The sequence below is a fragment of the Peromyscus maniculatus genome, chromosome 8 (assembly GCF_049852395.1).
Source record: "Peromyscus maniculatus bairdii isolate BWxNUB_F1_BW_parent chromosome 8, HU_Pman_BW_mat_3.1, whole genome shotgun sequence".
Lineage (NCBI taxonomy): Eukaryota > Metazoa > Chordata > Mammalia > Rodentia > Cricetidae > Peromyscus > Peromyscus maniculatus.
In genome coordinates, this window is record NC_134859.1 from 29,810,095 (window position 1) to 29,822,173 (window position 12,079).

At 43.6% G+C, this 12,079-nt stretch overlaps 1 protein-coding gene across 2 annotated transcripts in view; it reads left to right on the forward strand.

Annotated features, from left to right (window-relative positions):
* The first annotated feature begins 1,287 nt into the window (after nt 1–1,287).
* Clint1 (clathrin interactor 1) overlaps nt 1,288–12,079 on the forward strand; it is a 58,064-nt gene continuing 47,272 nt past the window's right edge. Inside the window, exon 1 of one of the 2 annotated variants that reach the window (XM_076578198.1) lies at nt 1,288–1,499. In XM_076578198.1, the coding sequence (XP_076434313.1) occupies nt 1,459–1,499 (41 nt within the window). In that variant the 5' untranslated portion in view covers nt 1,288–1,458. The remainder of the gene's footprint in view (nt 1,500–12,079) is intronic. The other variant, XM_076578195.1, reaches the window with a different exon arrangement.

Genomic DNA, 12,079 nt, shown 5'->3' on the forward strand with positions numbered 1-12,079 from the left:
CCCTTCACTGTGAATCTGAGTTTTTTTTGTGTGTGTTTCCTCCCCCAGTATTCTTTTCTTGATCTTCTTACAGCCAGTTCTTTTGTGTTGTTTCAATTTTCGATTACATTCAATCTCCTCAAAGAGCCCTAAATATTCCCTAGTGTTATTTTCCTCTGGCATCATTGTCTATTGTTCTTTATTTTAACAAGCATTTATTCTCTCTAATTAAATGGTTTTTTTTTATTGTTATATTCCTCCTCCAATGACCTTTAAGCTTCAAGGAACTGGAGCCCCAGCTGTAGTCTTCACTTGTACCATCCTGAAGATGTTCAGTATATAGTGGCAGATTTTTTTAAGTTAAAAAAATAAAAATTATAATTTTATCTAATATTTTACGTTTTCATAAATAAATATTTAATTAATTTTTAAATTATAATTTTAAAAACAAGGTCTTATTGTGTAACTCTGTCTGACCTAGAACTTCCTATGTAAACCAGACTGTCCTCAAACTCATCAAGATTCCTCTGCCTCTGCCTCCCAAGCCCTGGGACTGAAGCAGTGCGCCACCAGGGTGAGCAGAACCTATAAAATTGAAGGAGCTGCCTACAACGAAATTTAAGATTACTTCAAGTTTCATCATCTGCTTTGACTGACATAAATAAGTGGAAACATGATCAATGGCAATTACTTTAGCAGATCTCAGCGAGCAGTGTGTATGTATGCTTTTAGAAATTAAAACTACAAAGTTCTTGGGTGTATCACATAAAATACACATAGGTATGCTGTGTATATTTAGTGCTGGCTTTCTGATTTCCCAGCGATTATGAGCTGAGTTTCTGAGGTTTGTAAAAAAGTATCCAACAAGGGTACCAGGTAACTGTCTGCATATAAAATCATTGTATCATAGAACTAGTGTGGGAAAGGATTTAGAATAAAATTCTTCACTGGTCAGAGCTGGAATCCCCGGGGCTCAGTGATGTATAGACATCTGGAAGTTTAGAAGCAAATGCAGAGAGAGACACGTGCATAAAGGAAGAACACGCACGCCGATCACACCTGAGCAGTTAAGCTTAGCATCCGCGCTGTGCATCTGAAGAAGGTGAACGTGATTAAGTCCTGCAACTGTCACTGTGATGACAATCACCTGAAGGCTCTGTCAGCGGTCCCCAAACCAAGGCAACCTTAGTCCTCCCGCGCTTCTGGAGCGCTAGGCGCGGACTACAATTCCCGGCGTGCGGCGCGCGGCGCGGGCGGAAAGCCGGCCACTTCCGCCCCACGCAGCGCCGGTGCGGCCGCGTCTCGACGTGTCACCGGAGGCGCCGTGGCTCTGGCTGGGAGAAGGAGCTCCAGCGAGGGAGAGTTCGCGGCGGCGGGTGGCGGCGGCGACCCGGGCCTGGACCAGCCCCGGCGCGGAGGCGTCCCGGGGTCCGTGAGGAGCGGCGGCGGGCGGCAGCGGGCCGGGCCGCGCGGGGCGCGATGCTGAACATGTGGAAAGTGCGGGAGCTGGTGGACAAAGCGTGAGTAGCGGGGGGCAGTTGCGGCCGGGGCCGCGGCGGGGGCGGGGAGCTTGCGCACGGTGGTCCGGCGCGCGGGGGCGCGAGGCACGCCCCCCGCCCCGCGGCCTGGTGATGGCGGCGGCCGCTGCGGGCCTGGGCCTCGGTTCCTGATCCTCCCGTAGTGCACACCCTCCCTTCCCACTCGTATCCCTGCTCCCCGGGACGTCCTCACCGCGCCCCTACCCCTCTCCCGGCAGGCGGATTCTTTGATCGAACCCAACTTGGAGTTTGGCCTCCTGGACACCAGGCCGGGCTTGGGGGCGAGGGGACGCGCGGTGCGCTCCGTCCACCGTCCCCCTCAGGGTATAACCCATAGGCACCTTAGGCCTGGCCGGGTGTGCCCCTTAGAGTCCTTTGAATTTCCAGTGAACCCACAGTGGAGTGGGTGGGAGGTGTAACAAGTGGTCATTGTGGGCAGGCTGGAGTTGCCGAAGACGAGACTCGCCCTTCTGGTTTTTCACACTTAAGTGAAAGCAGATGACCAGACAACTTTTCTTGATTGTTTCCCTCTAACTTTCCCACTACTCTTAGTTTTGAGTGGGTCGCTTGTTCCATTCGTTTTCATTAAGACATCATTTCAATAAAAATTTCCCTAAAAAAGAAAAGCCGAGTTTGGATATCCTGTTGACCTGCTTTTAACTCCTTTTAGACAGAAATAACTCCAGTATCCTTAGTATACTGAGCAACCCTTAACCCTTAAGTTGAGCATATCGAATAGAACAGTAGGTCTTCTAGGTCACCAGGAAATAAGAGTTTAAATATTTAACCAGCCCTCTTCCTTTTGAGTTTTTGTGATTATGCAATAAGTGTGGTAAGAAAACAGTTTGAGCCATCCTCCTAACCTAAAACCAGGAAGTGAAGAAGCGCTTCTTGACCCCAGAAAACAACATATTTCGCAGCAACTTGGAGAAGGCCTCAGATGGAACCAGAACTTGACAGTGCAGATTTGCTTCAACCCCCCCCCCCCCAGAAGTTGGTCGGGTGCTTCAAGAGTACTGTTTTCACAGCTGAAGGAGCCGGGCTCTTAGCCTTGTAGCACTCCCGTCCTCTCTGGTTCAGAATGGAGATAATGATGCCCCTGTTAAGCTGTGAGGATGTAGAGCTAAGGGCTTCCATTTCATCTGATTCTTTATAGCAAAACATGTTCATGTCAGTGTGCTCCTGAGAGAAAACAGATTTCCGACTTTGAAGTGAGATAAACCTCCCCGAGAAGCTGCAAGTTGGAAAAGAGCTTGTTTTAGTGGCTTTATTGTTCGTGTTTCCTTTAAGTGTTCAGAAATTTATATGGGGCCATTTCACCATTTGTAAACTCTGTTTTGGTTTACCAAAGAGAAAAATCATGTCTTTTCCAGATCCATGGGTGTTTTCAGGGTATCATATATGAAGTAGAATCCAACTTAGTTTAAAAGTTGAAAGAGGTGTCTATAAAACTGCTGTACCTCTGCTTCAAAGTCAGAGGAAAGCTGAAGAAAATGACTAAGACACCCGCCGCCACTCTACCCCCATCAAATGTGTGATACTGCAGAGTTTGAAAGGACAGTGAAACATGTCTCCTTTCTTGTTTCTGCCCAGTGTCGATTGCAGCCTTGAGCCAACTTACTCAAGGATGTGTAAGAATGTTGCCACTAAGAACTTCCCAAAGTTCTCTTGTGGACCTGACACACGGAGACAGGAGGACAGGAGGCAGTCTTACTGATGAGTGCTCAGCATTTGATCTTTGTCTTTTAACTGGCAGGAAGAAAAATTCGTTAAAATATAAGCATCATACAGAACCATGGTACGGAACTATACGCTTCAAAAAACTATGATGGGGATGAAACTTATCCATAGAATGGCTGATTGGTTTATTAGAGGAATGAGGTTACTGGCAGAGGAGGAAATGGTCAAGTGATTAATATGGCCGCTCTGGTAGCTAGATTACCAGACTATGATAGGAATAAGGAGTTCAGGTTCTGGCACTGCGTCTAACCAGCCCTGTATATAATTTAAGGCAGAATGACACCAAACTTCAGATTTCTTATTTTTAAAACGATGGTCATAGTCTAGGTGCAACTTCAACTTCATTGGGTACTTAATGAAATAAATCTCCATCAAAGAAAACAATAACTAAAACTAGCATTTCACATTAGCAAGCAAATTTTGGAAAATCATGGTCCTCCAGAGACAATTTAGTTTGGAAAGAATGTGTATTAATATTATTACTATTATTATTATTGTTATTATTTTAATGGTAATCAAAGAGGCCTGGAGAGATAGATGGCTTATCTATTAAGAGTATGTATTGTGCCGGGCAGCAGTGGCGCACTCGGGAGGCAGAACCAGGCAGATCTCTGTGAGTTCCAGGCCAGCCTGGTCTACAGAACGAGATCTAGGACAGGTACCAAAACTACACAGAGAAACCCTGTCTCAAAACAAACAAACAAACAACAAAAAAAAAAAAGAGTATGTATTGCCTTTCTGGAGGACCAGAATAATTCCCAGCACCTACATCAAGCAGCTCACAATCAATCTGAAGCCTCTGGCCTTCATGATCTCGTGCCAACCCCCACCCCCACAGACAGAAAGACAGACACAAACACACAGACACACACAGAACTAACAATGAAATAAATCTTTCTTTACTTATTTAATGGTAATCAAAGGTTGAGGCTATAACTCAATGGCAGAGCTCTGCTTGGTTCAGTCCCAGTGCTAGGGGCAGCAAGTACATTTTCTTAAAAGCTCTGGGCTAAAGCTCTAGCACATACCTGTAATCCCAGCACATGGACAAGAGAAACAAGATCAGTTCAGGGTCACTCTCTGCTACACAGCCCCTTGGAGGCCAGCTGGGCTAAGGGAGACCCTGTCTCAAAGAAAAAGGGGAGAATGAGGACTATAGCTCAGTAGTAGAGTGCTTGCCTGATATGTGGAAGTCCTGAGTACTGCAAAGGATAACCAAAAAATATGGCCAATAAAGTTATATTTAAATGTTTGAAGCAATCAATAAGTACAGCTCATGACTCAGGAAAACTTAGACTTTAGCGTGTACCCGCTAGCAAATGTGACTTATTTCAAAAAGAGAAATGTATTCTTTCCGAATGTTTCCATTCCCCAGAGCAGCCCTTGGGTTCTGTGCGGTGGCAATGCTCAAAAGTAAGGAGGCGTTTCAAATGCTGCCCCTCGGTCGTCTGACGCCTTCTTCTGGGAAGTCAGGGTCGAGTGCCCCTCTGGCTGCACCTCCTGGTGGAACGAAATGGGTCTAGAGTAGAACATTATAAAACGGCAGGAAAGCAAAGGAGGCCACATAGGCCAGCCAGAGTCCAGGACAGCCATTTCCCCGTCTTGTCTAGTTGCTTACAGGGCCAACTGTGGCAGGAAAGGATAAGTGAAGAAACTTCCAGCTGCAGCCAGCTAGGCGTTGTTATCTGTGACCTGAATTCAAAACTGTAATAAATTGAACCCATTTATTATTCGTAATCCTACACAAGGTATGAAGTGAAAGTTCTGTAGCTCTGTAGCATTTTTCTCTGGGAATTTGGGGGAATGTGGCAAAAGTGACATGCATGGTTCTGGTACAGGGAAGCTGCTGCTGGCTCTGCAAGCCAGCTAACCCTTCTCTTTTCGTACCGGGAGCCGTGTGTTCCACCAGCAGCCCTTTCTTAGCATAGCTGTTTAAACAGGCCTGGCTGTTAAGGTCAAGGCATCTGCAGCAGACAGTCCGTTTTAAGTTATTCTTCTCTCAATTAGAGATCTCCTCTACCCCTTAGTTATTTTCCTTGCTGTACATTGCTTGTTTTCATTTCCTAGATGTTTAGCTGCTGTGATAGAGCTGTGTGCACTGCTGTTGTCCGACTGCCTCCATAGGAAACTTTGCTCTTCAGAGAGGGTCTCTTCTTCAGTTATTTGAACAGATAGTGCATTTGTTGTCTTAGATTAGTGCTGTGGACCTGTGCAGTGCGCTCCATACTTGGCAGAGGCTTTTGCTACACTCCACTGCCACGGGAACAGCCTTGGGTTTGCTTTTCTTTCATCCCCCACTCTTGTTTATCCCCATCTGGCCAGTAAGTCTTCTTCATTCAGTTCCTGGAACTTGAAATCAAAGACGAGAAGGTGGTTGTCGGCTCTGATCTTCCGAGAACAACTGCTCTGAACCAGTTGTTGAGAATTGTTGCCACTGAGACAATGAATTAATTATCCTCCTTTTCTTCTGGTAACAGGACACAGTAGGTATTAAGAATTTAATTCCAGAGAAAGATGAGTTAGTTTCCTTTCTGCCAGTATTTCGTCGGTAATTTTCAGGAGCTTCCGTGAGCGAGCTTAGTACTACTCCCAGGGTGCCTCTTAAAAGCCTTCACCTGCCCCGCACCTCTTGGTGTGCCCTTTGGTGTTAGTTTACAGGTGGCTTTTGTGTGTTTACTAATATGTCCACTGCAGGTACTCTGCCATTTTTATTTTAAGCAGAGCGTACCAGTCATACTCCTGCTTTTTACAGTATGGCTTCACAGTTGGCTGTGTGTGTGTGTACATGTTCCTGTATTATTTTTCATACTCCTTTATGATATTTAATAATCCCTTTAAGAAAAGGAAAAATGGGGATGCAGCTTAGTTGATAAAGTGCTTAGTATTCAGGAAGCCATATTTGAAATTTGGTATAATAAAAGCTAAAAATAAGTGCCAGCATCAAAGATCTAGATATGAAAAGTAAAACAAAGCTTCTAGAAGATTTTAAAAGTTCTTTATGCTGCCTATATCCATGCATGCCTGTTTTCTTTTGAGGGGCGGCTAGGTGGGACACAGTCTTGTGTGACCTAGGATAGATGGCATTTTGGAGAAAATCACAGATATCGTATCATTTTATCTATTCTATAAATGAATCAGTTCCTAAAAGGTGAGGAGTTGTCTTATTTGTGTGTGTGTGGGGTGTGTGTGTGTGTGTGTGTGTGTTTGTGGCAGGATCTTGCTGTGTAGCCCTGGCTGACCTAGAACTCCCTGTGTAGCTCAGACTGGCCTCTAGCTTGCAACAGCCTTCTGCTTCAGTGCCCAGGGTGCTGGGATCAAGGTGTGAGTCCCCATAATCAGCTAGGAGTCACTGAGTTCAGTCATGACCATGATACCATTGTCAGCCTCATAAATTGAAGGTGATTCCTTGGTATCAAATGTCTGGTCTTATATTTCTTAACTGTTCATGATTCTCTTTTATTTTTTATTTAGTTTTTGTTTTTTTAAATGAGACAAAGTCTGGCCATATATATGGCTATATAGAATTTGCCACCATGCCTGGCCATTTTGTTATTGTGTGTGAGGTGTGCATATTCGAGTGTAGTACCCATGAAGATCAGAAGTGGATGTTGGATCTCCTGGAGCTGGAGTTACAGTCAGTTGTGAACCTTCCAATGCAGGTGCTAGAGAGCAAACGCTGGTCCTCTGTGAGAGCTCCGGCCCTCTACAGAGTTGCAAGCACTTTTAACCACTGAGCCCCACCTCTCCAGCCCTGTAATTTGTTTCTAATGTTCTGATTGGTAGATGTATCTCTTAGTTCCTCTTGCTTCCCCAGTAATACTGCCAGACATGCCAGTCTTCCCTTGATTCTCTTTTTTTTTTTTTTTTTTTTTTTTTTTTTGTTTTTTTTTTTGTTTTTTTCAAGACAGGGTTTCTCTGTGTAGCTTTGCGCCTCTCCTGGAACTCACTTGGTAGCCCAGGCTGGCCTCGAACTCACAGAGATCCGCCTGCCTCTGCCTCCCGAGTGCTGGGATTAAAGGCGTGCGCCACCACCGCCCGGCTGATTCTCTTATTTTGTAAGTCAGACTCCCATCTTTTTTTTTATTCTAAATCTCTTCCCACTTGTTTGTTTATTGGTGAGTGTAGCATGAATCTTAAAAAGTTCTTATTAATAAAATCAAACCTGAGCCAGATATTGGAGTGAACATTGGAAGATCAGAGAGACCTCACCTGGCCAACTTCTCAGCTGGTCTTGTTTCCTCAGACTGGAAGCCTCTGTGTCCTCATATCCGAATGGCTCTCAGCTGAACTGTGCTGCTCAAAACCTAAAAGCTTAACCAGCCAAATGCTTAACCAGCCAAATGCTTAACCAGCCAAATGCTGCTAGTTTCTGGTCTTCATGCCTTATGTACCTTTCTGCTTTCTACCACCACTCCCTGGGATTAAAGGCTCGCTTTCTGGGATTAAAGGCGTAGTCACCATGCTTGGCTGTATCCTTGAACACATGGATTTCTGCCTCTGGAATGCTAGGATTAAAGGTGTGAGTGCCACCATTTTCTAGCCTTTGTATCTAGTGGCTGTTCTGTCTCTGACCCCAGATAAGTTTATTAGGGTGCACAATATTTTGGGGAACACAATACCACCACAGATGAGCCTAGGTTATTTGCATTTCTCGAAGTCGGGATTTTGCTAATTCTATCCCATAGTAGCGTGTAAATGTTCTTGTCCACTGTATCACCTGTAAAATGACAATTATATCTAGTCAGTTGATAAGTTCAAGCTCCAATCTATGGGAGCAAGACTGCTTCCTAGTTTAGAAGTTCATTTTTATGATTTCTGGTGTTTCTTGTACACAGTTAAGGCAGTTTAGTCCCAGCTGTATGTTATTTAACTTGCTAGGCGTACAATCCTCTTATCACTTTCTATGAAATTTCTTTAGTTAACCTAGTTTTTCTGTAATGTTCATTGATCTTTGCTAGCCAAAGACACTTCCCACCACATTCAGCTGTCCCTAGGTAGTGCTTACTGAATCTGGATGCCACTGGTGGATCAGAAGTAAGACATGGATTGAAATCTTGGGACCACTGCAGAGAAACAGTAGTTGTGGATGTTGGAGCAGTACCTCTCCAACTGTAAACTAAGACATGCTTATTTGTTTTACAGGTTCATGGGTGTTACACATGAAACCTTTTTTAAAAAATACCCTGATATCTAGTACCTCTTGGGAAATCTATTGTTACTGTTTTGTTATAGTAATCACTAACACTGAGGAAATTGAGTGCAGTAAGAGAATAAAGATATAATAGATTACTTACTAGTATGTAAGATCTGTGTCCTAATGATGAGCTCATTGTTTACAATGGGCTTCTTAAAAAGATGTATTTTATCTTATGTGTATAAGTGTTTGCATGTATGTATGTGCACTGCTTGTGTGCAGTTCCCGTGGAGGCCAGAAGAAGGAGGCAGATTCTCTAGAACTGGAGTTAGAGACTATTGTGAACTGCTACATGGGTGCTGGGAACCAAACCCAGGTCCTGTGCAAGAGCAGCAAGTGCTCTTAACATCTAGCCTTCTCTCCAGCCCCTCAGTGGCACTCTTTTGTTGTTTAGTTTTTATTTTTAGCTCTTATTTTGTTCTGAGAAGATCTCACTAGACAAGGATTGGCTGTGTGATACAGGGTGGCCTCTAATTCTCACCCGTTTGCCCTCAGCTTCCCCTGCCCTGAATGCTGGCATCATAGGTGTGTGCCACTGTGCTCAGCCTTTTGTCTTAAACTCTGCTGTGCATGTATTGTGTTATTTTTTACCAACTCATGGATGCTCTTTCTTGAATATTGTGACGCATATTACAGGGTATTCTTTCAGAAGACATATTGAAGACGGAAGTGTTGGGAAAGACATATTGCAGTCCGCACCTGCCAGTTCTACTGTGCCGTTCAGCTTGTTTTGTATTTCCCTAAGATTTTAAAAATATTGCCAATGTAAAACATTTTATCTAAAACATAAAAAGATTTTATGAATGTCAATTGGAGCTGCCATTTCATCCTTAAATTGGGCACTAAGATACCACTCAAATATGTGGTAACAAGTACACAGTTTCTCTCTTTTAAAAGATTTAATTTTTATTTATCTGAATGTGGTGCCTGCATGAATTTATGTGCACTTAGAGGTCAGAGGGAATTGGGTTCCTGGAACTGAAATTACAGGTGTTTGTGACCTGATGTGGTGCTGGGAACCAACCCTGGTTCTTTTTTGTTTGTTTGTTTGTTTTCTTTTCTTTTTTTTCTTTTTTGTCGAGACAGGGTCTCTCTGTGTAGTTTTGGTGCCTGTCCTGGATCTCACTCTGTAGACCAGGCTGGCCTCGAACTCACAGAGATCCACCTGGCTCTGCCTCCCCAGTGCTGGGATTAAAGGTGTGTGCCGCCGCCACCTGGCCCCAACCCTGGTTCTTTGCAAGAGCTATAAGTAGTTTTGAACCATCTCTCCATCCCCAATACATGATCACTTGACAGTGAGTGAGTAGCATGTGTGAAGAAAAGTCGTTAGAAAAAGGGCTTTCTAGTTTCACAGTGAAGTCTTTTTAAACTCACTGGGGCTCTTCTGAAAGTTGTGGGAGTACAGATCAAGGAATAGGACATATTCTCATGTTGGACCCAAATGTAGCTACTTCTGAGTAGATTAATGATTTATTAATCATTAATATGATTCTGTTAGTGTGTGACAACAGTAGGTTTTGTATTTCACTTCAAAGTCTAGTAACTAATTATTTAGAATGTCTTTTGACATTAATTTTTGTTAATTTCTTAATGTAGAACATTTAAATGCTGTGTATAATTTGAATATAAATAATTTTTCTGGCTTTTTCTTTTCTTTAAGAAATAAATAAATAAAAACAAAACAAGGTCTCACTATGTGGCCCTGCCTGGCCTAGAACTCTCTGTGGATGAACTTACAGAGATCAGCTTCCTTTGCCTCCCGGGTGCTGAGACTAAAGGCGTGAGCCAGCACACTCAACTATAAAGTTTTCTTTAGACAGAGTCTCATGTAACCCACACTGACCATGTGCTCCCTTGAACTTCTGATCATCTTGCTTCCACCTCCCAGCTACTGGGATGACAGGAATGCCATCACACTTGAACAGTGCAGGGCTAGGGATCGAACCGAGGGCTCTGTGCATGCGAGGTAGGAACTTTACATCCGAAGTTCAGTGTTTGATGATATGTACACACTCATTGTGGTTGGTCAGTTTGTGCACATGCTTTTGTAACATTTCATTCATCTCTCATCTAGAGAGCTTTATATTTTCATGATAGAAACATGCATTGTAAGTTCATGCATTTTAAAAGTTTTGTTTTATTTTATTTTTTGAGACAGGGTCTCTCTACAAAGCCCTGGCTGTCTGGAACTCACAGAGATCTGCCTGCCTCTGCTTCCCAAGTGCTGGAATTAAAGGCATGGTCACCATGCCCAGCCATGTTCAGTTTTATTTTATCTAATTTTTCTTGACATTTCATGCATTTTTAGCAAATCTGAAAAATAATACATCAGGCTTACTGGTGCTTTCTATAATTTTTCTCAGATTTCGTTATTGTCTTTGCTTGTTTTTTTAACCTCATTATATGTCCAGGCTAGCTTCAAACTTGGTTGTGATCTCCTGCCTCAGCCCCAAGTACTGGGATTACGGTGTCTGTTATCATTCATATTTGTCTCTTTTCAGGTGACATATAGTTTGAATAAAGTCATGTCTTACTTGCATTTCAGACACCTAAATCATATTCTTAGTTTGGCATGTTTAGCTCATGTTTGGTACTGAATGGGCTTTTGGAATGTAGCTCAGTTATCATGAAGCTAAATAAAAGTTTGTAACGGGACTGGTGTGATGGTTTAGTGATTGAGTTAGTAAAGGCATTTGCTCTACAAGTCTGGAGCCCTGAGTTTGATCTGTGAAACCCATGTAAAGGTAGAAAGCAAGAACTGACTCCAGAGTTGTCCTCTGACCTCCACTCATGTACTATGGCATGTGTGCTCTGACACACACATTCTGCACACCTATAGTAGACTTTAATGACACTCCCTAGGGCAGTAGAGCAGTCAGACTACACATGGTGCAGCACCCCTGTAACCCTGGTGCTAAGGAGCCTAAGGCTGGAGGATCGCAGGTTCCAGGCTGTCTGCACTATGCAGCAAAGACATGTCTGATAATAGCAGAAAAGCAGTCAGTTCTGCTCAGAATCCTTCAGTGGCTTCTCATCTCAGCCCCATGAGCAGACTTGACCTCATGTCTCACCACTGCCCTGGGCTCCTGGATTTCAGAATCTACACTCACATACTGGCCCTATGTCTGCCTGCCTTCTGCTTACATGTAGTTGTCTGTTTTAGTTCCTGCTCTTTATTGCTAAATGCTAAAACACCATGAGGTGCAGTGGATACTTCATAAATGGTTTTGAATGAATTTGTTAAACTTGATAACTTGATATCTGTTAGACTGTTCTTTAAATCAGGACATTTCTAGTAATAAAGGTCAACAATGACCGATCATTTGTTAAGTACCAAGTAAATGGCCATCTGTGTTCAGGTTTCTTTCTTTTTGTCTTCCTTCCTTCCTTCCTTCCTTCCTTCCTTCCTTCCTTCCTTCCTTCCTTCCTTCCTTCCTTCCTTCCTTCCATCCATCCATCCATCCATCCATCCATCCATCCAAATACCTTTTGGGGGCCCTGGAGAGATGGCTCAGCAGTTAAGAGCACTTGCTACTCTTGTAGTGGACCTGGGTTCAGTTCCCAGCACCCACATAGTGGTGGGAACCACAATCATCCATAACTCCAGTTCCAGGGGATCCAAAACCCT